This window comes from Pithys albifrons, chromosome 5, assembly GCF_047495875.1.
Source record: "Pithys albifrons albifrons isolate INPA30051 chromosome 5, PitAlb_v1, whole genome shotgun sequence".
Taxonomy (NCBI): domain Eukaryota; kingdom Metazoa; phylum Chordata; class Aves; order Passeriformes; family Thamnophilidae; genus Pithys; species Pithys albifrons.
This window is the reverse complement of record NC_092462.1, coordinates 58,720,507-58,747,595: the sequence shown is the minus strand read 5'-3', so window position 1 is coordinate 58,747,595 and position 27,089 is coordinate 58,720,507. Positions and strand designations below refer to the sequence as shown.

Here is a 27,089-nt window from a genome sequence, read left to right as displayed (position 1 = left end):
TGTGTTGTTTTTGTGTTGTTTTTTTTCTTTCAAAAGGAGATGGTTTATATTGGCTTGTTTGTTTTATCACTGAATGTCTGGGAGTTACAAGGAAGAAAAGGTTCCCTTTGAAGATGGAGAGGAAAATGATCCAAGACAGATTTGGATATATTCCATACCACCAGTTTTTACAACAACTCTGTTAATGCGGCAGCATGTGGATTAGTAACATATAATTAAAAGTGCCACTGCACATCTCTTCCAGCTAATGAACACAGTGTTCAGTTCCCTTTTTGTTTGTTTATTTATCTGGCAAAAGGATATTGCATATACTTGATTTTTTAGTCTTCTTTCTTTGCACAAATGCCATACACACATATTCTACCAGTACATACAAGGAATGTGTTTTTAGATGAATAAAGGTACACATTTCAACTCCAAGGTGCACATATGTAGCAATACATATCATCTAAATATGATATTTCAATTCACTGAAATGCCTTATGTCACTGTCAATCATTATTTAATACTATATGTCTTGTTCTTCATGCACAAAGATGCATGAAGAATTATCTGTGAAAAATGCTGAAGCTGCAACATGATTTCTTTTAATTTTATAATTTTCCTCCATTAAACAGATTATTGAATGCCAACAAGATCAATTGCCTGCGAGTTGATGCATTTCAAGATCTGCACAACTTGAATCTGCTTTCTTTGTATGACAACAAGCTTCAGACCATTGCAAAAGGCACCTTCTCACCACTACGTGCGATTCAGACCTTGTATGTATGCTCTTGTTTATGGTTGTCTTTAGTATGACTTCATATTCTAAAAAGCAGTGAAAACACTGGGTATTACTAAGACCAAAGGGAAATAATGTGTGAAATTATTGGGTTTTTTCTTCATGAAAGGCATTTGGCTCAGAACCCATTTATCTGTGACTGCCATCTGAAGTGGCTGGCGGATTATCTTCACACAAACCCCATTGAGACCAGTGGTGCCCGTTGCACCAGCCCCCGCCGTCTGGCAAATAAAAGGATCGGCCAGATCAAAAGCAAGAAATTCCGCTGCTCAGGTAATTTTCTTATTTCAGCAGCTATTTTTCTTTTATTGGCAAAAAGAAAAAAAGAAATAAAGGTGCTTATAGAAGTTCTAATGAAGCCAGCTGGCTTTCTATGGAATTATTAAACATCGCAAAATTTTTTTTAGTTCTTTGACTGAAGGGAGGGAAATCATATAAGTCATAGACTATTGGATCACAGAACATTACCGTAGTTAACACATTTGGCACTATTTCTGTGTAGCAATAATCTAACAAAATAAATGCAATATATAAAACTTTAAATTGAAATGCTAAAGTTATTTACTACAAGAATCACCAACATAAATCTGCAAAATTTCCACATGGCTCTGGAATATGTGAAAGATCTAAAAATTTCTAAGCTAAATATGGATACCTGACAATTCACTTTATACAGGGAGCTTGCCTCATACTGAAATTTACTGTTTTCTTTTTCTAATCTTATTCCATTTCCTACTTACATTTCTTTGAATCCTAACTTTTGTCGTATGGTATCCAGCTGTTCCAGGTGCATTTTACATTCTAGAATTTATTCAGTCTCAAGTGCAACTAGCAGATGAAAACTGTTTGTTATCCATGTTCCGGATACATTTATGACTATTCACACTTTGTTGTTTATCAGCTCTCATTGTGAATATACATTTTTTTCACTTAATTTTCTGTAGTTAACTGCAGTCCATACTTAATCTAATAAACCTCATTCTTTGCTTGCTGACTGACATTCAGGTGCATCTTCTATTTTTTTTTTTTCTCTTTATTTAGCTAAAGAACAGTATTTCATTCCAGGTAGGTTTTACTCTGCAATAAGATTGACTAACTGCAGATATTCTCCCCCTTTTCCCCAAAAAGCAAAGTTTGTTATAGCTTTTAGGAGACTGATGCATGTGTATTAACATTAGTCAATACCCATAGCTACACATACTTTCCTTTGTAGAATACTAGTAATTCTGTTTTCCAACTGTGAGAGCTTAGCATGCAGCTCCATTTACGTTGTTTTGTCTCACAAGTTTGCACAGAACCAACCAAAATTATACTTATACTTTAATGATTTAGAAGGTTGCACCTGCTAGTTCCTACTTTCATTGACACCTTTACTTACCTTGTACCTTGCACCTTGCCTTTCTGCTGCTACTGTTTTTAAAATGTAGCTCCTAAGCTGCTTTTAAACACAGGAAACCACGCTGCCATCAAAGAGCTAGCACAACTTTTAAAAAACCAAACACTTTACAAATGAACCTTTCCTTGCCTTGCTTTCATGCTCTACACTGGCTTCAGCTACTGCTTGCTCACCCTCCTTGTGTTTAGGAAATCACAGTGGAATGCTTGGAAAAGAAAGTTGATGTTCTTAATTAGAGGCATTCTGTGGTCACATGCATAAGGTGAATCAGAAATGCTTTCCATTAAAGAAAATATGACTTTAGAGTTGGGCAATTTGCACACTACTTTAAGCTACAATAAGTCTATAATATTTTTACAAAAGATTTACTGATGTTGGCCCTAGCTCTTTGAAATATGTATCTATTTTAATTTTACCTTGCTTGTCAGTGTATGCACTGATTTTTTAATAGAAAAAAAAATTCACTCACATTATGTTCCTAACAGATTATAAATGATTAACAAAATAAACAAGGGGATAATGTATTTACTGGTGAATTACAGTATGTGATTTGCAATCAGGGATTTCTACCATAGTTTAATATCTAGAAAGATATCTACAATCATTGATTATTACACCAGTGCACTTGCTCTTTCAAGTACTGCAGGTATATTGTCATTTTGCAGTCATCTTAGTTGTCTCTATCTGGTATGTTTAACAGCTCTTCTCCAAATGCTGTGTGTTGTATTACTTAAATTTGCAGTGATCATGTGAAGTTCTTCATGCCCTTATACTAATATGTTGGTTTGAATATGAAGAAAAGACAAAATGAAATTCAAAATAAGCCAGCAATTTGTCAGCAATGGCAGCCGCGAAAATGTGGTTTAAAGCAGCATAGAACAGAGGGGAATTCAATTTCTCAAACCTGTAGTACCACTCAATTCCTTAACGAGTAGAACAGCTGTATTCCTGCCACAGAGTGACTTCTACTCAACCTTGCCAGCACAACTTTTGTCTCTGCATTAGAAGTCTTTTCTTGCCAGCAAATGTCTTCACATCCTGTTTATATTATGGCCACACATGCTGTTTAGGTTTATTTATGTACTCTTTAAAATATGCTATTCCTGGAGAAAAAAAAAAAAAGAAAGGAATGGAATTAGTCAAAAAGTGCTAGACTTGCTTCTTGAAATACAGCTTCTGTGCTTTTTCTTTCGGCTTATGAGGGAGATGCTGCCTAAAAGCATTATAGTTGTTAAGGCCTTGTCCCTGAGCATTTCAGTGGTTTACTTTAAACTGCCAACAGTGATGTACTCTGGACACAGTTGGAAAAAAACTTATTTTGTAGCTTTGTTTATTGGATATTTTAAAAAACTAGAAACATTTCTCTATACATAAATGAATAGCATAAAATAATGTTAGCATTTCTTTAAAAATTTAAATATTTTTATTTTTTTTAATATGTCATTGGAAGATCTTGCTTTGCAGATATTATGAAGTTTTAGTAGAATTTCATTGTAGTCATTAGGAAAACTAAAGATTATGAAGTATTAAATCATTTATTTGTAAAAATATCATTTATCTGCTGTCTCATAGAAATACTCTATAGTAGTTTTATCATATGTATTACTAAGACAGTTACAAATGCCAGATAACAATATGTGATGGCTATTGGTGGGGTTTTTTTCTCCTCCCCTGATGAATCTGTTTCTCATATGGGTTTTTTTTGGTTTAGTAAGGATTTAAGTGGCATCACATATATATCTGTTAGGGACCAACTTTTAAAGAACTCATTCAAAACAGTGAAGAATATTCATGGGAGGCATCATCATCATCCTATATCAAACCTGTGATAAACCCCAATTTTATCTTCATTTTGAAAAGCCGCTTAAAATTATTTTCTTTTCTCTCTGCTGAAGGCCATACCCCTTAGCATCATCTTCTAATCAAACTTAAGTTGAATAGAGAACATGAGAGCTTAGTTCATGTTTTTGTCTTAATTGGGATTACTCTGTCTTTCTTTCCTTCTTGGCTATCTTTACTTTTGCAGGAGTTCACCATTTTGGCTGTAAGTAAAGTTCAGTGTCTGAGCTAAATCACAGTGTACCTCCCAGCCCTGATGCACCTCCTACTAGTCTCAGTCTTTTCACCTTTGTCCAAGAAGAACCCACAGGTCCTTTCAGCTTCTTTTTGTTTTCTTTGTCACCCACCCTCAGTTCCTTACTGGATGTTTTTTCCCAACATGTTTAGGATGTTTTCTTTGACTGACTCTGGGAAATGGTGGAGGAAACTTTCAATGTGGTTCTTTTTTTTAAATTATTTTTATTTTTATTTAATCTGTGACAGTGATACTGTTACCGTGGCACTGGACATTCAGTAATAAGAATGCCATGTCATGCAAGCAAGTATTAAACTTCAAATGCTTCTGTAACTTATACCTACTCCTTCCTCCTTTCCCTTGCTCTTATCCTTGGCCTAATGGATGCAGTTTTGATAACGTAGCGAGATTTTCTGTTGTGCTTGATCTAACCATGTGGTTGTGAGGTATGAGTAAAACATGGTTCTGTCAAGCACCATGGAACGTCACGCAGCTTTCTACAGCATGGCAAGCTGCTGAGGCTTAAGTCAGGATCACACATTTTTTAAATTAAAGCTGAAAACAGGGCTTTCAATCTTATGTGTTGAGATGATGTGGAGTATTGGGACTATTAAAAAAAATCACAGAGGTTAATGAAGTCCAGTCAACAATGCAAATTTGTAACCAGAGAAAGAGAAAAGGTGGCATTCAGGACACAGAAAACGAAAATAAATTCTAAAAGAATCAGTGGCATTTGTGCAATTAGCTACAAACAAGGCTAGATTGGCTGACAACATAATCAGCAGAAAGTACAGCTGTGAAAAGCTCAAGTTAATGTTATCCTGTTATGTGAAGTTGGTCTCAGTTTCTTTTTCCAGCATATCTTAAGTCCCTATATTTAACCCTCTCTTGAAGCCCTTGTGTCTGTTCAGTATCACAAAGTTTATCATGCATTTCCCAAGTTGCCCGCCCGTTATCTGCATTGCAGACATCTTTTCAACCTTCTCACAAGAAGCAAGTCTTATACTTTATTGACTTAATATCTGTGTTTTGACTTGAATCTTCTACAGGCACTGAAGATTACAGGTCCAAATTAAGTGGAGACTGCTTTGCAGATTTGACTTGCCCTGAGAAATGTCGCTGTGAAGGGACCACAGTGGACTGTTCCAATCAGAAACTCAACAAAATTCCTGATCACATCCCCCAGTACACAGCAGAGTTGTAAGTTGAACCCATAATAAGACATTTTTTACTTATGGAAAAACTAACTAAAGTTTTGAAATGTAAAATCATAGTTTTACTGTTTACAACAGCAAAGTAACCTCTGTGGTGCCCATCAAAGGACTAAATATGCATAAAAATTGTTTATGCATCATTTCAGTATCATGTAGCCTTAAAACCCCATGATAAATAAATAAGGTATCTCTTCTATATTTCAAGTGCTTCAGAACCTGAGCAACCCACTAGGATTTTTTTGAAAGGTAGTGGGGTTTATTTTGCTTTACCTACAAGAGAAAGTAGAACATCCAGTAACCAGAGGGCTCTGTCTCAAAAAGTGGCATTTAAGAAGACAGAGCTGATTCTTCTTATGCGAAGCACACATTACATATGTTAGGCAGGAGACCATTGAAAAATAAAGCAAACCGGACAGTGTTGGGTTAAAAGATAACAGTATAATGAACAGAATGGGCAGGAAAGAAGTCACAGGATATTACTTGCTTAATTAGTGCCATTTGGGAATGATTTATAGGCATTGCAACTGCAGTGGTCTTCAAGGAGGGAGTGAAAGATAAAATTAAGACAGCCTTACAAGGTTTTCCCATGTGCAAAGCAAAGTATGATAGACAATACAGAGATGCTTGAAGGATCAGCAGAAAGATGAAAAGTGGCTGTCATTGCAGAGCAAAGGTGGATGGAAATAGCTGTTTTTCCAAAGAGATGCCATTTAAAGAACAAGGCAGAATGTTGAGGGACAAAAGAGAGGGACTTTGATTTGACATAGTAAAGCAGAGACAGAAATGTGGAGACAGGAGTACTGTGATCAAGCTGTAACCCACAGGGGTGAGATCAGCAACAGGATGACATACCTTTTAAAAGACAGTCAGTATACAACTGGCATCAAAGCACCAGTATGGCAATGAAGGTATGAAATAATGAGACTATTGTTAATGATTTTGAATATCTGGACAGGAATAGGAATTTAAAACTGAAATATTTTTAAAACAGCTTTTTGTCTGTCACTGAGCTGGAAGAAGGAATTGAACTTCAGAGTTACTTTCTGTGCTGAATTTGTCTGGGGTAGAGTTAATTTTCTTCACAGTGGATAGTATGGGTTTATGTTTTGGATTTGTGCTGAACACAGGGTTGATAATGTAAAGATGTTTTTGTTACTGATGAGCAGAGCTTACACAGAGCCAAGGCCTCTTCTGCTTTCCATACTGCCACACTGGCAATGATCCTGGTAGGGCATGGGAGGTTGGGAGGAGTCACAGCCAGAACAGATGACCCAAACTGACCAAAGGGGTATTCCAGACCATACGACACCATGCACAGTATATAATGAGGGGGGGAAAAGGAGGAGGGGAATGGGGACATCTGGAGTGATGGAATTTGTCTTCCCAAGTCACTGTTATGTGTGATGGGCTCCTGCTCTCCTGGGAATGACTAAACACCTGACTGCCCATGGGAAGCAGTGATTTCTTGTTTCGCTTTACTTGTGTGTGTGACTTTTTCTTTCCCTATTAAATTGTCTTTATCTCAACCCTCAAGTTTTCTCATTTTGACCTTTCTGTTTCCCTCCCCAATCATACTGGTGGGGGAGTGAGCAAGTGGCTATGTGGTGCTTAGTGTCTGGCTGGGGTTAAATCATGAAATGTCCTTTTTACAAATCTGAGAATTACAATCAGAAGAAAAAATTGATACAGTCTTGGGTATAGGGAGATAGATTGCAGTGGAGAAACATATTTTTTTCTCTCCTATATTTTGTGATAAAATTACTTTAAGAATAAACACTGATGGAATAGGTAACGTTACCATATAGGAGGAGATCATAAAGTAGTGATCGTATAAATGATAGTTACTGAACAAAAAGATTAGAAATGGAGTTGTTGAAGTGGCAAGCATGCATTGTCTTGATTTTTAGAAGCAATCATGTTTAATTCTCTCTGCTCTGAAGAAATAATAATCTTAATTTAGCATTTTAATTGTTTTTAATATTCATTTACTTACATGAGGAAGATAAATTGTCAAATGTTTTCTTTCTGTAATTATGATTCCTACCTATTAAATTTAGAAGGAACAATTAAATAATCAAGCCTCAACTGTTGTGTATCCTAAACACCCAAATTTCAATCAACAAAAAACCCTTTTGTCTAAAGCATAATTCATGTTTGGTTACAGCAATTTTTTTCGGAAAACATTCAGCCTTGCTTGAAGGTGTCAGTGAATTTAAAAAATCCACCTTTAGGCTGTTCCAGAAGTTAATTACCTCCTTTCAATTCTGTTAATTCTTTTAAAGTGGGAACTTTCAAGATGGAAGCTATTTCTCTTCAATTTTCATTGTTGTTTCCTTTGCATTTTTTTGCCATTAAAGTCCCCTTTTCTATCCAGCACTTTATCCAAGTAAGATGGTGTTAAACTGTAACATTCAGCCTTATACTTGATAGGCTGCACAGATTGTTCTTCAAGATGTAATAAAAATTTCAACAGCATTGCAAATATTCTAGAGAGGATAGAGAAAATATTTCTACATTGTTATACTTCTGTGAAAAAATCGATTTGCTCTAGCCAAATACACTCCTTTGGTATTTGTCTCACTGGTGTAAAAGTTACAGCTCTTTCCCTTGTTTACTCTTGTTATTCCTGATTTTTGATGCACTGCCTTTGTTGTTTCTCGTGGGACTTCCCAGTCCAGTTCTAGGACGACTCTGTGATATCAAGTTCACAGTATTTACTGGCATGTATATGAGAGTAGCAGCTAGTTAGCCTTTCTTTTCTTTTACCCACCAAATTTGAGATAAAGAGACTTGTTAGAGTCAAATTACATGAATGGTTTTCTAAAAGTGATGAGGAAAGCTAGATTAATTTATATACCGTTCTGTTTGGAGCTGAGTCCCAGCTTGAAAATTAAGATCATTGTGCATATTGCAACAGTAGTGATATCAATGAAAAAAATGCTATTTCTTCAAGGTAGTTGCATTTTTAAGAAATCTGAAAATAATAATATAGGTCAAGATAGATACTTAATTTTTCAAATGAAAAAAGTTATAAATAAGCCAGTTGCTGTTCTAACTTCCTATTTTGTTGCTCACTTGCAGTCTTTAAGAAAATCAATGAAAGATTGTCTAATCTGCTAATGAAGTATTTGATATAAAGTACAAGTCCATAATTGCACCCCAGAAATAAAATCATTTTCAGGTAGCATTCTAATGTGTAGGAAAATTCAGGAAGTGTTTGATAAATCACTCAAACCAGAGTCCCTTGGGAGAACACTAAATAAAAATCATTTGAGTCTTATAGATTGAATTTTTGTAATGATTTCACAATAGCTGATAACCAAACAAGATAGTTTTGAAAAGCACAAATATCACTGCAGTACATAGCCTACCAGAAAGGTTCACCTATTGTACAAAAGCATGCAAGTATCTTAGCAATTGTGTTACTAAAACAGGAAAAATCATCAAATCAGCCAAAAAAACAGAATGTGTAGACGTCTTGGTCAAATGGTTCTTTGTTTACATTTTTGTTTTCAGAATGTTATTTCAGGACATTTCTTTGAATAAACCAGATAAAAGAATCATTTTCATCATCCAGGGATTGACAGATAACAACTGTAGTCACTATCTTTACTACTGAAGAGCACTGGACTCAAAAAATAATGATATTAAGATCCAGAAGGGAGATTTCATCACATCTGTTAATTTTCCAGTCATGTTTAATAATTTTGATTCCATTATGTGACTAATTTAAATGAAATTATTAAAATTTAAATAAAATAAAAATTGAAAATATACTTAGGATATTATGTAGGACTCTTTAGCTCCAGAAATAAAAGATCGAAGAATAACCATTAAAGAGTTCAAGATAAAAGGCTATGATGGTGTTATCACGCATAGTAAAGGTGAAGGAGTGCTGTTGGGAACTACTGAAATTTTCACTTTGGGATGTACATATGAGTATAGTATGTATATTATATAAAATAATTATTTTAATGTATATAGCAATAGTAAAATATCAGCTGGAATACTGTGTCAAGGGCTTAACTTTTCAAGATGGATATGGATCACTTAGAAAAACCTTCAAGGAGAATGATCTAGAAAAGAAGACTTCTGAGGAAAAACTGAAAAGGTTGAATGCATTTGTGGGAAAGAAACTTGAGGGAGAGACAAAGTAAATTGTTTTTAATTTGTAAAAGATTGTTGGAAAGAGGAAAGGATCAAGTTGACTTTTTCAATGGGGTTAGATATGCTTGGGGTAGAGCAAGTAAGTATTAGAATCAGTAAATGTTTTCATTAATGAGCCATTCTGCTAGATGTTACAGAAGTTGGAAAGTATTTGAAAATATCAGCATTTATAGAATGCTTGCTGCTTCTGTTGTTGATGGACAGGAGGGAAAAAGGGTTGTTTGCAGTGATGAAGTAACTTTGTTGATTGAAACCATGCAAGAATTATTTTGTGTGGTCCCACTAAAAGTCAGATTAAGTCATTCAGCTAATTTTCAGAGGCGGTAACATCTTTTGAAATTCATGTTCCTTGTAATTTGGTGTACTATACAAACGTTTTGTGTATATCCAAAAAACTCCTTCAGTCTCCGCTCAGTTTGGTACCATGTTGAAACTATTGCATAGGTTTACAACCTTAATTTCCCTTCTGGCTATTGCTGAGAATGAACAGGAATGAAGGATGAACAAGCAGCTTTCTTTTATATTCTAGAGAAGTTTTAATCTTGTCTTACAATAAGGCAATTCTGAAAAGCATTCTGCATTTAGAATTATGCTGCATTTCATTTCACAGTGTCAGTCACATCTCTTCCTTCCTATATAAGATCTTTAAATAAAAGCTGGACAGACTCCCTTCCTTAGTAAGATGGTAAATATAAAGGATCTAAAATGCATAATTTCCGTTTTCTTTTCAAGAGAGGAAATAAGGAGTTCTGGGTCAATGCAGATATTTTTTGAAATATAGATAGTCCCCTAACCTAGCAACTGCTAAAGGTATACTGTGCTGGAACATCCTTGATACTTGTGCAGAAAAGATAAGTATCCACCTAATATTTGCTCCTCATTGTATACCTTCTTATAGTGTTTCCTTAATCAATATATGTGTGCCAACCATAGTAGTATGAAGATAAACCGTCATGAAAGAAGTGGTTTTTAAATTCTTGGGAAGACCTGTGCAGTGTGTTTCATTCCCTATTCAGAAGAAGCATTGTGCAATTATTTCATTCTTGTAAACAGTGTTCTGTGAATACCTCCAGATGCCTGGCAGACCCCACCTGATATCCTTTAGAGAACAGAAAATTAATCTTCAGGGGTTTACATGTACTTCTTAAAGATTTTTATTTATAAATTGCCATAGAATCCTTCCTTAGTTACATTTTGTTTGAAAAATTTAAAACATCATCTTATATTTCTCTGCAATTTTAGTTGTATAATATTTTGTGATCAGGTTATTAAAATGTCTTCTGTATGCCTAAGTTTAACTAATGCGAAGGTTCATTCACAGGAATGGAGAATATTCATTCACAGGAATTATCAGAATTAGAAATGTCAGTATACAAGAAATAGCTACCAGTTAAACACCAACTATTGAGTGAAGCCAGTCTGAAAAGTTTATTTAATGTAGAACATTCTGCACCAATGCTTTGAACATTTTTTCTGAATTTGATGTAATTTCTTTTAGGCGACTAAATAACAACGAATTTTCCGTCCTGGAAGCTACTGGAATCTTTAAGAAACTTCCTCAACTTCGTAAAATGTAAGTGCAACTTCAGTGACCTTGTCTATTCAGACAGTGTGTTAGCTCTTTGCTGTGTCTCTCCACCTTTCTTCATTCTTATCTACAAAAGATTCAGTATATTCTAATTGAAAATCAAGAGTGGGATTAAATTAATCACTGAGGTAGGTCAGAGTTGGCAGCTCTTCCCTATGGGACTCGGCACTGGCAGCAGCAGCTTCTCCTGGTGTGTGGCTGCGGCACCTTCGTGGCAGCGTCCATCCAGCTGCTCTGTTGTGCAGCCACAGCAGGGAGCTCGCAGTATAAGCTGCTTAAAAAAGATTCCAGTAATCTTTTGTAACTTCCTGTATTACTCCCTAACCAGACAGTTTTGCCTCCTTCAGCACATTAAAGACAAGCCTTTGATTCTGTGCTTCATTAAACTGTCATTAGGTGAGAGGGATATCAAAATTAAAATGACTGAGAAAAAAATGGTTTGATAGCTCATCATTGTAAGTCCATGTTAACAGTTAATATTCTAAGAGGAGTTTATAATCTTACCAGTTGAAGTGGTTACTAAAAATAAATCTTTGAAATCTTTCTTTAGCTTATGTGAAAGACATATTTGAGAGTAGATTATTTAGATAGACTTACTGACTCTGTACTCAATCTTTTCAGGATTAAATCCAAACATAAAGAGTAAGTGAAGAAAAATGCAAGTAAAAATAGAACAGTTTAATGATCACTGCTTTGTAGTCACCAAGTGACTACCATTTGTAAATGGTCAGTTTAAATTACTACCAACCAAAATCGCAAGGGGAGCAATAGTATTACTTAAATTATTGTTAACCTGATACAGATCCTTTCTAGCAGCATTCCTGGTCACAATTAGGTAAATATTTATTACTGATTTTTTAGATAAAAAGATTTTTAAAACCTCCAACAATGTGTAACCAAAATTGAACTTTCTTTTGACCACTCCACTTGAATACACCTTGCTACTTTTGGATTGGGCTGAGATACTTAAGTATGTAGGAGTGTCTGGCACAAAAGTCTTCTGGTGCTATGCAGGAGATATCCAGTTTTCTTCATTCCCAATGGACATCAGTGACAAGGGACAAGTGGTGTCACTCAGGGGTACATACTGGGACCAGTGCTATTTAATGTCTTCATCAATGGCATAGACAAAGGGATCGATTGCACCCTCAGCATGTTTCCAGATGACACCAAGTTGAGTGGTGCAGTTAGCACACCTGAAAGATGGAATGCTATCCAGGGGACCTGGGCAAGGTCAAGAAGTGAGTCCCTGGGAATCTCAGGAGTTTTAACAAGAACAAGTGCAAGGTGCTGCACCTGGGTTAGGGCAACTCCTAATAGCAATACAGGCTGGAGGATGAACAAATCAAAAGCATCCCTGAGAGGACTTGGGGATATTGGATGAGAAGCTCAACATGAGCCAGCAATAGGCACGTGCACTCCAAAAAGCCGATCATATCCTGAGCTGCATCACAGCAGCACGGCCAGCAGGTCATGAGGAGTGATTCTGCCCCTCTACTCTACTCTACTCCGCTTTGGTGAAACCCCATATGGAATGCTGCATCCAGCTCTAGGGTCCCAGCACAGGAAGGACATGGACCTGTTGGAGCAAGTCCAAGATGATGAGAGGAATGGAGCACCTCTGCTACAAGGAAAGGCTGATAGGATTAGGCTTGTTCAGCCTGGAGAAAAGAAGGCTTCGGGGTAACCTAATTTTGGCCTTCCAGCACCTGAAGGGAGCCTTCATGAAAGATGGAGAGGGACTTTTTACAGGGACACGTAGTGCCAGGACAAAGTGGAATGGGTTTAAACTGAAAGAGAGTAGGTTTAGATTACATATCAGAAAGAAATTCTTCACTGTGAGGGTGGTGGGGCATTGGAAAAGGTTGCTCAGAGAAGTTGTTGATGTCCCATCCCTGGAAATATTCAGTGCAAAGTTGGATGGGGCTCTGAGCAACCTGGTCAAGTGAAGATGTCTCTGTCCATGGCAGAGGAATTAGATGATATTTAAGGATTTTTCCCCACACTGTTCTGTGATTGTATGGTTCTATGAAATAAAGAAAATGATGTTTCATACATACATGTGCATGCACACACATTGATACATAGACCACTTCTTCATATTTAAGAATAATTCTTTTAACTTGAGAAAGACAAAAGAAAGAAAAGGAAGAGTGTTAATCAGTTTCAGTGTAGCTGTCTACTGGAACTCCCACGTGCTTTGTATCTGGCTAATTGAGAAGAGACAGGGACAAAATTGAAAAATGTTAATGAAAAGTTAGCTATTTTAATAATACTGTTCTGTAACTTCCTAATATAGTTATCAGTTGTTACAACATTTTTTCATTCAGAGATGAATACAGTGACTGCTTAAGCATCACTGGAAAGCAGTGCGGTACTGACGTTACAGGGACACCAATATGAGTGAATTCTGTATTTTTGTGGAGCTCATATTTCTTCTAGAGGTTCAAAATAGGTGCAAAGTCTTTCTGCACAGATGACATTGAAAAATTGAGGCCTAAATGTATCATTGATTTGATGATTCATCACTGCTAAAGCATGTGTATGCACTGCAACATTGATTAGCTATGCAATATTAATCCTTAAAATATCTGTGTTAAGTGGGTGAAGTAGTATCTGTGTTACACCAGAAAAAAAAGATTTTTGGAAACTAAGGGCTTGACATGCATAAGACAGCTGAGATGAAAAATAATGAGTTTCTTGCTTGTCTGCAGCACTGTACAGAAGACTGAATAGCTCCACTGTGAACTAACTGAAAGTAATGATTATGGATGTTGTCTGCTTAGACTATAGCAAAGCTTTTGACACCATTTCCCACAGCATTCTCTTGGATAAACTGGCTGCTTGTGGATTGGATGGACATATGCTTCACTGGGTAAAAAACTGGCTGGATGTCCAGGCTCAGAGAGTGGTGGCAAATGGAGTTACATCCAGTTGGCAGACAGTCACAAGTGGTGTTCCCCAGGACTCAATATTGGGGCCAGTCTTTATTGATGAACTGGACAAGGGGGTTAAATGCATCCTCTGCAAGTTTGCAGACACCATCAAGTTGGACAGGAGTGTTGATCTGCCGAAGGGTAGGAAAACTGTACAGAGGGATCTGGAAAGACTGGATCGATGGGCTGAGGTGAACAGTATGAGGTTCAACAAGTCCAAGTGCCAGGTCCTGCGCTTCAATCACAACATTCCCATGCATGACTGCAGGCTTGGGGATGAGTGCCTGGAAAGTGGCCCAGCAGTAAAGAACCTGTGGGTGCTGGCCAACAGCCGAGTGCACAGGAGCTGGCATGTGCCCAGGTGTTAGGAAGGTCAATGCCATCCTGGCCTATATCAGAGGTAGTGTGACCTGTAGGTCTAGTGAAGTGATTGCTGTACTTGGCACTGATGAGGCTGCATCTGGAGTACTGTGTACTGTTTTGGGCCCCTGTCTACAAAAAAGGCGTTGAGGTACTAGAGTGATTCCAGAGAAGGGCAGCAAAGCTGTTGGAGGGTGGGAAGCCCAAGTCTGATGAGATGCAGCTTAGGAAATTGGGGTTGTTTAGCCTGTAAAAAAGGAGACTCAGGAGAGACCGAATCACTCTCTACAACTGCCTGAAAGCAGGCTGTAGTGAGGTGGGAGTCAGCTGCTTCTCCCAAGTAACAGGAGGAGAGGAAATGATACCAAATTGCAGCAGAGGAGGTTTAGGTTGGATCCTAGGAAAAAAATTCTTCATGGAAAGGACTCTCAAGCAGTGAAACAGGCCATAAAGGATAGTGGTGGTGTCAACCATCACTGGAGGGATTTTAAAGACTCAAGGACCTGTTTTTGTAGGAGAACTTGCTGGGTTAAATGCTTGGACCTGATGATACTAAAGGTCCTATCCAACCTAACTGATTCTACAATTCTGATGTCATCATTCATCACAGGCAAGGTGTACATTAAATTTCAGCTAGGCTAGAGAGGGTAGTCGGTACTAAAGATTAAGCCACAACTCCTTGTTTTCTATGTCTTAGATAAGGGTACCAGTTCATTCTGGCAAGCAAAAAAAATTTTGCTTCAACAAATAGTATCTTTCTTGTTTTGGATGACAAAAATGCTGTTCTAGAAATTGCAGCAAATAATGTTTGACTTTCTTCCCAGCACAATTGGTTTTTAGCTTCACTTCCTTTTACATTGTCTCAGAGTGTTTTTAAGAGCTTTTGAAAAATCACTAGTGTATTGCAAGTGTTTAGTGTGTAGATATGTACTTCTGTAATATGTGTAAATAGTTATATGAAACAAACAAAACAAAATGAGAATAACATGAAAAATGTTTAAGAAAATGTGTGTTATTGAATATGTATTCTTTTGTGTATGTATAGTACAGTTACTATCCATTTGGGATAATTTCCATATTTCAACTGAACTAGCAAACACTAAATATTTTGGCAGTATCTTAGGTCATTTTCCCACATTTTGATCCACTTTGCATGCAAATTGCAGATAAATGAACTATCTTGCATACAATCCCTTCTTACTGAGTAAAGTCATAAATTATTACCATTTCATGTACTGTTTACATTCACACATTTCGTTTGCATATGTTGCTGTTTATACTGATTTCTTACATTTGAGATAAAATAAAGAAATCGGAGAGGTTAGTTGTGCTGTAGTCATACAGTACCATATTGTTATTAATTCATCTAAAAATGCTACAAGTACTGGGGACCTGAAAAAGTATACAGCTACTGATAAGATTCAAAATTATGAAAATACGGTCTTGTGTGGCAGTGGTGTGGACTGGATAATTGCCATTATTTAAAAACAACTTCCAAAGGTTGCTTTAAAAATCTTTACTTCTTTAATTAGAAGAGCATTGAATTTTGCTTTTATGGATTTGAATTATATTTTATTATGTTGCTTTTACACAATAACTTGGTTATTGCATTCAGATTGGATTTGATAATGTTGGAGGTCTTTTCCAACCTTATTGATTCTATGATTCTGTGTCTTGGAATTATACAGTCTGTAGCAATTAACAGTTAATTTATATTATTTATAAAAGAAAACATGTTCTTCTCTGTTTCTGTTAATGTGTAATAGAAACCTGAGCAATAACAAGATTACAGATATTGAAGAAGGGGCCTTTGATGGAGCCTCTGGTGTGAATGAATTATTACTCACTAGCAACCGCTTGGAAAGTGTTCGACACAAAATGTTCAAAGGACTGGAAAGTCTCAAAACACTGTAAGTGCAATTACTCGAGTGTTTCTATTCTTCCTTTCTTCCAGGTATTTTTGAAAGTAATATTCCATCTGTCCTAAAAAAAATTATTTTGGAGAATTAGCTATGGATTAATCAAGCATACCTAAGTTTTTGTTTCTATTCAGTAAGAAGTTATACATTATATTAATTCATTGATTATTAATTATGGGTAAAATGTGCCCTCTAAAATGATTAAAGAGTCGAGAATGGGTAAACATCCAATGTCAGAAATGGAAATGGAAATTATCATCTGCATCACAGTAACAGAATTTTGCATGGAAATTACACATTTTACATAATGGAGTCTGATTCAGTTCGGCTCAACCATTACTGGGAATATTGCTAGAGGAAAAATTGTTCTGATGGATATTGAAATGTGGGAAATTATTCTCTCCTAAGTAATTTTTATGTCATTTTAACTGTGAAGGGAGGGTTAAAAACTCTATAGCTTAAACTCATTTCATTCTTTCCATTAGGCAGTTCAGTTCTTTCCATGAGGCAGTTCAGCTCTTTTTCAAAAGAAAGATGTTTATACAATCTACAGATTCTTGGACTTTTTCAGAGAGCCTGTTCTTCTGATCTGAAGAGCAGAGTCAAGATTAACTGGTCTTTGGGACTTCAGCTGTATATAGACATTAGGTGTGTTTAATAAATCCCATCTACAATTTCTAACCTTGCAGTAAAAGATGTTAAAATTGTTTAAGGCAGCTAGTCTTAGACAAGAGCATGGGATAAAATTATTGTTTCTTGATGGACAGAGAGGAGAACAGCAACCTTCAAAGCTTGTAAGTTTTGTAGAAATTTTATGAGATATTTTAGAATAGGTGTTTCTTGCTTAGTATTGTGAAATTTGTTTTAAATCTTAGAGTCATGCTGAGGAGTCAGGGTAGCCTGATTTCATTGAAATGAAATGCTTCAGAATGCAGTAGAAGTAGTTTATAGAATTTGTTCTAAGAAAAGTGGGGTCAAAGGGACCTCAGGAGGAAGTCAGCTGGTACAAGTATCTCTCTGTATACATAGAAGTTCTGGAGTCATTAGCCTTGGAAACATGAAGATGGAGCTGCTGTGTATGTCCGATCTGGGGAATTTCAATCAATTTTATTTCTAGCCAATTAAAAACTCATTGAAAGGAAAAATGCTTACGGAAAACTGGGAGAGGTTGCCCAAAGAGGTTGTGGAGTCTCCTCTGGAGTTGCTCAAAAGCCATCTGGACATAATCCTGAGTAACATGCTTTAGGGGACCCTGCTTACGCAGGGAGGTTGGACTAGATGACCTTCAATGGTCCTTTCCAATCCTACCCACTCTGTGATTCTGTGAAACACCCTCTGTCTCTTTAAAACCTACCCATGCACCCACCTTTCTGTCTTCCAGTGCCCTCCACACACACTGCACTCAGTCCCTTCAGTGGGGGGACAGGTGGCACAGGGGTCACTGCATTTGTGTTCCCTTCACTGGCAGCAGCCCCTTTGGAATCATTCCTCTTGGCCTTTGCTCCAGCAACCACTTCAGCTCCGGCCCCTGCTTGGGCTAAGCTAAGAAATGTTGGTCCTTCTTTCTCAGAATGCTGAGGAGCAACCGAGTGAGCTGTGTGGGAAATGACAGCTTCACAGGCCTGAGCTCTGTGCGCCTGCTCTCGCTGTACGACAACCAGATCACCACCGTGGCACCCGGCTCCTTCGACACACTGCATTCACTCTCTACCTTGTAAGTCATGGTCATCTCTTACCATATCCAAATTGAAATCTCTGAACTTTTAAGGGCATTTTACTTAGTGATTTGCTGTGTAGTTTCACAGCATATGGTAAAGCAAAGGGGAAAAAAGACTTCATAAAGGGATTTTTGAGAAAGTTCATTCTCTGGACCATCTTGGGCACATGGAGAGTATGTCTTCATGGTGCCCTTTGATGCAGCATTAGACTGGTTTCCAGAAATGCCTGAGAAGGCAGGAAAAATCCTGCTTGCCTCCCTCACAGAAGTCCACTGCTCCAAAACAGGGTGGAAAGTCGTTTTTGGGTCAGCAGCACACAATCACAGCAGGTTGAATCACCATGTTTCTGCCCTGTGCTACCCCGTTGCTATCATAAATTTCTTAGGCCTGGTGAGAATCTTCAGTCTCATTTTCTGTGAAAAAACAAACAAACAAACAAAAACCACAAAAACAAAAACACCTTTTTTATTTAAATGTGATGTAATTGAAGGGAAGTGAAAACAGTGAGCAAAGCTGCCAGCCAGTTTAATGAAGAAATGCTGGTTGTAGATATCATCATTCAGGAAAGTACTTAATCCTCTTTTTACATAGAATCTGACACCTTGTACCCAGTGACTAATTTTGCATATTAAAGATGACATGTTTATAAATAATGGAATTCTTGATAGGTTTGTGCTGAAGTAAGGAGATGCCAAAAGTACTGTGTCTTTCAGAAGTAAATTCATTTCTGTAACTGGCATGTAATCAACTTAGCTGTCACTTCAGATAGGAAACTTATTCTCTGGAGCAAATAAAAGATGGAAATCTTGAGATGATAAATTAATGGAATAGCTGTTGTCAGCTTAAAGCTAATAATGTAAAGTAATCAGCCTCCATCTCTATATGAAATTATTGCATTATCAGTACAGAGTGACTTGACATGAAGTCAGGTCTTTGACAGTTTTAAATTATTTCCAAATGAGTTGTATCAGGATTCATCACACAAAACCTAAATTACAGCTTCCTCCTATGGTTTGTACATACTATTGTTTGAAGAACAGAGTTTAAGCTCAGCTTTTTGAAAATAGAAATAGTATACTTTGGATAAAAAATGGTGTTATCTGAGGTAAACTTTTCTGTGGTTCTCAGAAACCTCTTGGCCAATCCCTTCAACTGCAACTGCCATCTTGCGTGGCTTGGAGATTGGCTAAGGAAGAAACGCATCGTGACTGGGAACCCTCGCTGCCAAAAGCCCTACTTCCTTAAAGAGATTCCTATCCAGGATGTGGCAATTCAGGATTTTACATGTGATGATGGTAAGAAAATTAATATTTGAACCTTTTATAATTTCAGCTTTTATATGTATAGCTGCATAATTCCCATAGATCCCAGAGGGTTGTGCTTTAAAGAACTTAATCTGCACTTCATGCTCAGTTTCTGTGTCAGTTTAAATATCTTCCACCAATTTTTGGATGACTAGCAAGCACAGACTGTTTTATATATGCTTTTAAAAGCTTTTCATGCCTATGTTTAGTATTTGAAATGGTAATTTAGAAATAAAAAAAAAGATCAAATTTTATAGTTCAGATGAGAATATTTTCACATGCTTATATTTGAATAAAGCATGCTTTTGGGTTCCTTTGTCAAATAATGTGACATTTTGCCTAGCTTGGGACTTCATCAGCACCTAAAGATAAAAAAAAGGCTGCTATCTTGCATCTCTCACACATGCTTCCATTTACTACAGTAATAGTTTTTCAATTTTCAAAGATGTATCTATTTTTAAAGAGACTGGTTTTAATAGTGTTTTAATTGTATTGTCTTTCATTTCTGCCTTTATCCTTTCTTTAATGATTTTTTCCATATAATAGCATTTTTACCTAGTAAAACAGCTTTGTACTAAATAAAGCATCACTTGAACTGTAACTACTTGGAGCAATGGTTTACAGAGATGATGTAATTTTTTCCCTATCTTGAGATGTTATAATGTAGAAATAACAAGTTTACTTAAAGAAAATCCACGTAGGCTATTATTGCTAATACCGAAGTGACATATATTAGCAAGCTTAGCATCTGTTTGTTTTTATTAACCAGGAAATGATGACAATAGCTGCTCTCCACTCTCCCGCTGTCCTGCAGAATGTACTTGTCTGGACACAGTAGTTCGCTGCAGCAACAAAGGCCTAAAAGCTCTGCCTAAAGGCATCCCAAAAGATGTAACTGAACTGTAAGTGGCACCCTTTTTTCCCTTTTATGAAAATTAATCTCAGATTTGTATTGTCAGGAAGAATGAGAGGAAAAGAAAACAAAGAATTGGATTCAGTAGATCAGTTGAAATTTTGTTAATCTACTGTTTTATAAAGACATTCACATTGTCTTGAGAAGTTTGAGGTTAAGTTTGAATTAACAATGCTCTGTAAGTCACAAAACATTCTTGAAAATTATCTGTTACTGAAAAGCTTGAAAAATATATGTATATAAAACTGTAATCACTCTCAGAATTTATATCCCCAACACTGAACCATCATATAACTGAATGTGGACATCATGTCAAAATGTGTTAAATCATGGTCAACAGTGCATCTGATTCATCTCTGGTCACTGGTTAGGAAGGAATGAAGTTCAATTACATGGTAAAGCAAAAAGAAAACAATATATTAATGTATTATCAAACTTTCATAATGAGCATGGTTTTTATACCTCTAAATCAATGCTGTTATACCTGTAAATCAACAACCATAATCATCTAAATCAACAGCTTTCATCTTTATTGGGGAGTGCAACTTACCAGAGGTTAACTGGGAATACCACACAGCTGGCACAAACAGGTCCAGAAGATTACAAAAACACCTGGATAATAACTTTGTGGTACTTAAGGAGCTGACTAGGAAGGGTGCTCTGCTTGATTTGTTACTTGTTAACAAGATGGTCTTCAGAGTGAACTGGTAAATGATGTCCATCTTGGCCACAGTCATCATGAAGTAGTCGACTTTATAATCTCTGTTGACAGGAAAAGTGTCAGCAAAACTTCGGCTCTGGATAAGAAATGCTTTTGAAGGTACTGAGGTCCATCAGTGGTGGACATTTGTCAAGTACCACTTGCTCAGAGCAGAAGAACAGGCAGTTCAAAAATGTCAAAAGTCAAGTAGGTAAGGCAGAAGGCTGCCAGGGCTAAGCAAGGATCTTCTGGAGCTAAGGCAAAAAAGGAAAGCATTTGTCCAGTGGATAAAAGGTTCAGTGAAATGGGAGGAATACAGAGGCACTCCTTGTCACTGTAGGAAGAAAATGGGTGCGGCCAAAGCCCAGTTGTAGTTGAAGGTGACCCGTACTGTTGGGGACAATAAAACAGCTTTTCTAAATATGTTAAAAGCAAAAGGCAATCCTGAAATAACACTGATCCATTATTTGATGAGGATGGTCACCTCACAAACAAGGACATAGACGAAGCACAGATGTTTAATGCTTTCTTCGCATAGTTGTCTTCAACACCAGTGATGTGCTCTGAGAGTCCCAGTGCCTGGAGCTGGAGCATCATGACTGTGAGAATGATTAACTCCCAGCAAACCCCAAATTTATGCAGGTCTATAAGTCTATGATGTCTGATGTGATTAATCCAAGAGTAGTCAAAATCTGGCTGATTTCTCAAATACTTTCTCAATTCTGGCCTCTCTCAATTACTTTTGAGTGTTCTTGGAAATTTGGAGAGGTCCCAGTCAACTGGAAGCTGGAAAATGTTGTCCCAATTTTTGAGAAGGGTAAGAGGGTTACCTGGTAACCAAGACCCTGGTAACTGCAAGCCTGTCAGTTTCACTTCAGTCAGAAGCAAAAGTATGGCAAAGAAAGGTTCTTCATCCAGAAAATGGTTGGCTGCTGGAACAAGCTCCCCAGAAAAGCGGTCACAGCACCAAGTGTGGCAGAGTCCAGGAAGTGTTTGGACAATGTTCTCAGACACATGGTGTGATTCTTGAGGCTGTCCTGTACAGGGCCAGGAGTTGGACTTGATGCTGCTGGGGTGCATTGGGAAAAGTGTGGCCAGCAGGTCAAGGAAGGGGATCCTCTGTCAGCGGATTGTAAATAGCCACCGATACGGTGGAAAGGATTCTGCTTCCAGGAGCAAGGCTAGGAAAGCGGCCAGCAGGGCTCCCTAGGAACAAGCCCCTTAGAAGCGAGGTCGGCTCCTCCCGCCCTCGGCCTGGTGACCGCCCCAAACAGAACAAGTCTGCACTTGCCAGGAGTGCACGAGGAAAAGCCAAGTTTAATGCTGCACGCTAGCTTTTAACGAGAGCATGGGAATTCCCCGGATGTAGGCGGGGAAGAGGGGTGGAGATGGGGCAGAGTAACGTACTTCATTGGGTGCATGCAAACGAAGGGAAGGAAGGAGGGGAGGAGCGGCAAAAGGACCAATAGGAGAACGAGGTGGGCGGGGAAATTCTACCGTAGGGCTTCCGGCACTCTGAGGCAGGGACAGCCCCCGCCCAGGCTCCAGCGGTGCCTTGTGGGTGGCCACGCCGGCAACCGCCCCCATGGCCAGGTCGGGCCAGGACAGGGGGCTGCGACCCAGAGGGTTTTGTCGGAAGAGGAAACTTGGATAAGGAATGACTAAGGGAAAAATAACCAGGGTAGCCACATTAAGGGTATAACATTTAAACTGGGGAAGTGTCCATCTGAAAGCCCCCATGGTCCCAATCCAGCCGCTGCATGCGCTCCCTGGGGTCTCAGGCCTCCGCATCTTCGTCCACCCAGCATTTGTAATATATCTGCCACTTGGTGAATTCCTCATAAGTCTGGTCTCCTCCGACAATCCTCCCCGTCTACTCAGCCTGTGTGAGGCCACTTTTGGAGTATTGTGTTCAATTCTGGTCTCCAGCAGAGAGTCATTAAGATGTTTAGAGTCTGGAGAATCTTATGAGGGGACACTGCAGGATCTGGGCCTGTGTGGTCTAGAGAAGAGAAGACTGAGAGGGGATCTCATTAATGTATTTGAGTATCTCAAAGACAGGTGCCAAGAGGATGGTACCAGACTCTTTTCAGTGGTACCCAGTGACAGGACAAGGAGCAAGGGCCATAAATAAACCACATGAAGTTGCACATCAACATGAGGAAGAACTTCTTTACACTGAGGGTGGCAGAGCACTGGAACAGTCTACTGAGAGAGGTCATGAAGTCTCCCACTCAGGAGATGTAGGAAACAAAGAGGACTATGAAATATGGAAAAAGCAAGTTCTGTTATAAACCTACATGGAGAACAGCGCTGGCAAGCTGCTCAGACCTGACCAGCTGCATACATGAGAGACTTATTATTGGAGTTCAAAAGTTACGTGTTTTACCTGTACGGTGCTTAGTTCAGAAAGTTTTCTGTATCCCCCCTTCCTGCAGGGTTGTCACCCCCCTCTCCTGTCTTCCCCTGAGGCATTGTCACCAATGACTCATTCTGCTGATTAGGCACAGGCGGGCGTTGTCTCCCTGGGCCAGGATGTCCCTGCCCAGGTGGCATCCAACCCCCCACTGCCCTCCCACCCCGCAGTGCCAACGCGGGAGGTGCACCAGGCAGGATGGGCTGTGAGGCTGTACCTGGTGAGATGAGCCAGGGCGGGACCATGTTTGGGACCCCTCTGCCTCGAGAAGCCAGTGCAGCCTGCAGCAGTTTTGCTGTCACTCCTGTTGGTTTCCACCTCTCTCCTGACCCCATTGGTTATTTCACCCATCTATCCCCAATCCCTGGGTTTCTGTTGGGTTTGGTCCCTTCATTTTCCTATTGGCTAGTTGGCACCTAAAGCCCTGCCTTCCACTAGAGCCCTTATCCAATGCTGTCGCAGTTCCAGCACCTTCCTATCAGGACCCTATAAAAGCCTTGTGATTTCCAATAAAGGGTTCTCGTCATGAGTCTCTCTGCATAAAGAGACCTGTGTCCCTTGTGCTCCCTGGCTCAGACAGACTTGTGGGGACCTTCCCCTACCCCCCAATGCCACAGGGAGACATTCAAAACTCACCTAGATATGTTTCTTTGTCACCTGCTGTAGGTGACCCTGCCTTGGCAGGACCAGATGATCTCCAGAGGTCCCTTCTAACCTTAATGGTTCTGTGATTCTGTGATCCTCCCAGCTCAGGATATTCTATGATTCAATGATCATGATAGTTTTGTGATATTTCAAAAATAGTGGTTTTAATAGAAAGTCTTCCTTTTCACTTAGGCAGTTTTTTATAATCTGGGATATTTTATTAATCTTTTGATACATTTTTCTATGAGAGATATGGTTAAGATTGTGTCTTATGAAAGTTGTAATTTGAATATGCAGGTGGACATTAACATTGATATAAAAAAGATCTTGCTACCTCACGTATTGTTTGAAGATTATAACTGAATAAGCTACTTGTAAGACTAGATGAGTCAATTTTATGTAGTATAAAAGGGAAAATATGAACCTAAAAATTGAGTTAATAATTTGTTTTGAATCTTGATCAGAAAGGTCACAATATTGAAAGCAATAGATAGGAATTATTTACAAGAAAAAAGATTGGTTTCTGTTACATATGCCAAGTATTTAATAATGTTTCATAATGCCTGGTTAATGTAGTGCTTTTCCAGAAGACATCATAACTGTGTATCTTAAGTCACTAAAAAAGTGACTTAAGTGACACTAAAAGAATCAACTGTTTTATAGTTTGGAATTATAGACAAGACTCAGAGATGTCCACCATTAGTCTGGTACTTAGTAGCATCCAAAAGGCCTTAGTTATTAAGAAAATGAAATTACGAAGAACTCAAATTAGCACCCAGCTATATAAGCCAATGATTTACTTCACTAGGGTTTAGTTTTGGTGATATTTTTGTTTCGGAGTTTTTTTTGCAAGAAGATGACTTCATTGAATATAATCTGGTATAATAAATTCAATTTGGCAATGTAAGATTAGCAATACAATGTAAAACTAAGCAGCTGAAGACAGATGCTTTTGAAATTGCAAGTGGAACCCTGTGACTGAAAATTCATTTGTGTACTATTTTTTGTTCTTTAATTAGTGTCTAAGCATAAAATTTAGCATATTTTTCAAAAGGATAATGGAGGTGGTTTCTGTTAACAGTTGCATACTGGTTGATTCTTCTTGCTCATTATCATGAATAGCTCTTCTGAGATGTACCCTTCATGTGTTTTATAAAATATCTTAATAGTTGCTTCATTTGAACAAGGAGAAATTTTTATCAGACAAGTGGATACTTGTAGTACTTCAGTCCTAATGAAGCTAAAGCAATATAACCTAGTTTATCTGTCAATAAAAGAATTTCCTCAAAATACTTACTTCTTCAAAAAGTTAAAAAATTGTTTGGTGTTTTTTTAATAATTACCTGTTTGATGCCATGCTTTATTCACCACCATTTGTGTGATGCCATTAACGTAGTGTAAGCATAAAACTTGTTGAGACACATATATTGGATTTCGCAAGCAGCACTAAAAAGGCACGGTCCAAGGCCAAAAAAAACACAACCTTTTCTATTAAATGTATATAGTTATTTCACTAAGTTTCACTGTGTTGTAACCCATCCATTTAGTCAAGAGAAAAGTTTCCAAAGTTGTTGTAGAATGTAAAGATATTAAGCTCAAAATAAAACTAAAAAAGTCTCCATCAAAGCCTGCTCTTAACTCAAGCATGTTCCAAGTATTTGGGTGGCTAAAATATCCCCTTTGTATAGGGATAATGAGAGTGTAGTTTTCTCTTGGGTTCCAGGAGACATAAGTAATACCACTGTCAGCAGGTCATTTGCCCCGGTTGAGAAACTAAAGACCCCTAATCTTCTTGTCGCTATTTGCTTCATTTCAAAGTATCAGGTAAATTCAGCACTTCTTATCGTCTCTAAACTACTTGCCCTGGTTATGTGAAGAGCCCCTGCACTCATACTTTGTCATGTCTGGGTGCACACTGGAAGCTTTTTAGGCAAGGCTTGTTACCTTCCTTTACCTGTAATGCAGGTGCCAATACAGTTTGATGGCTCTGCACTCATTAACTCTAAGGATGAACAAGTCTGTTATTGAGAATTATGAGCATGGAAGAAGAGTGAGCAATATAATACAGGAGGGGGGAAGAAAAAATCTAGCTAGGGAAGAAAAAAAATCTAGCTTTTCTAGTGAAGAGTAATTGATGACTGTCTTTAGTCCCTAACATACTCCATAAAACAGGATTGTAGTATGTTATACTGACGTATCAGGAAATATACAGGGATAAATTAGGAAAGGTGACCTGAACTAGTGACATGAAAAATGAATTTTCTGTTAGAGCTAAGACTAGACCTTGCTGTTTCTACTCTAAAGGACTACCTCTGGAATGTCAGGATTTGATTCTACTTACGATATTTCAAAATCGACAGTTACTGTGACTTGCAGAATTCAGATTTACTTTCCATCTGTAGGTGTGTGGGAAATGGGGAGGATAAAGACGTCATTTTGCAGAGTCTTTATGAAATAATAGAAACTATTATTTAAGAGTTAGATTTTATTACTGTTATTTCATAATATTAATTATATATCATACAGTAGCATTTGGATCTTAGGCTATAGATCCTCAGTTGTATCTCTAAAACCTAAAATTTGTTAGCAAGCCTTCTTATAAAATGGAAACAATGTGTGTTCATTTACTGTTAGCTTTACTGTTGGATTCTGAGATTACTGGATAAAGATGCTACTATTTCAATGAATACATAATACTCTTTGTTTTATTTTTCTGTTTTAGTTATTTGGATGGAAATCAGTTTACCCTTGTTCCGAAAGAGCTTTCCAACTACAAGCATTTAACACTCATGTAAGTAGTTTTAGAGCAATGTTCTCTACTGGAATTAAAAACAAAATGAAACATAATAACCTACTCAATTACACCTGATTTTATGTTTAAGAAAAGCCTGTAAAATGTATCATATCTTTCTGCAAATATAATATCCAACCATGTTTTATAACTGAGGACATTTTATT

At 37.8% G+C, this 27,089-nt stretch overlaps 1 protein-coding gene across 10 annotated transcripts in view; it reads left to right on the top strand.

The window, feature by feature from the left end:
- The window catches only part of SLIT2 (slit guidance ligand 2), a 265,913-nt gene that overhangs the window by 189,660 nt on the left and 49,164 nt on the right, over nucleotides 1-27,089 (top strand). For 6 of the 10 annotated variants that reach the window (XM_071556723.1, XM_071556715.1, XM_071556718.1 and 3 more), the window contains exons 13-23: nucleotides 618-761; nucleotides 891-1,054; nucleotides 1,823-1,846; nucleotides 4,204-4,221; nucleotides 5,301-5,451; nucleotides 11,131-11,205; nucleotides 16,283-16,426; nucleotides 18,006-18,149; nucleotides 19,282-19,448; nucleotides 20,227-20,359; nucleotides 26,854-26,922. In XM_071556723.1, coding sequence (XP_071412824.1) covers nucleotides 618-761; nucleotides 891-1,054; nucleotides 1,823-1,846; nucleotides 4,204-4,221; nucleotides 5,301-5,451; nucleotides 11,131-11,205; nucleotides 16,283-16,426; nucleotides 18,006-18,149; nucleotides 19,282-19,448; nucleotides 20,227-20,359; nucleotides 26,854-26,922 — 1,233 coding nt within the window. The remainder of the gene's footprint in view (nucleotides 1-617; nucleotides 762-890; nucleotides 1,055-1,822; nucleotides 1,847-4,203; nucleotides 4,222-5,300; nucleotides 5,452-11,130; nucleotides 11,206-16,282; nucleotides 16,427-18,005; nucleotides 18,150-19,281; nucleotides 19,449-20,226; nucleotides 20,360-26,853; nucleotides 26,923-27,089) is intronic. The other 4 variants (XM_071556716.1, XM_071556720.1, XM_071556719.1 and 1 more) reach the window with 2 other exon arrangements.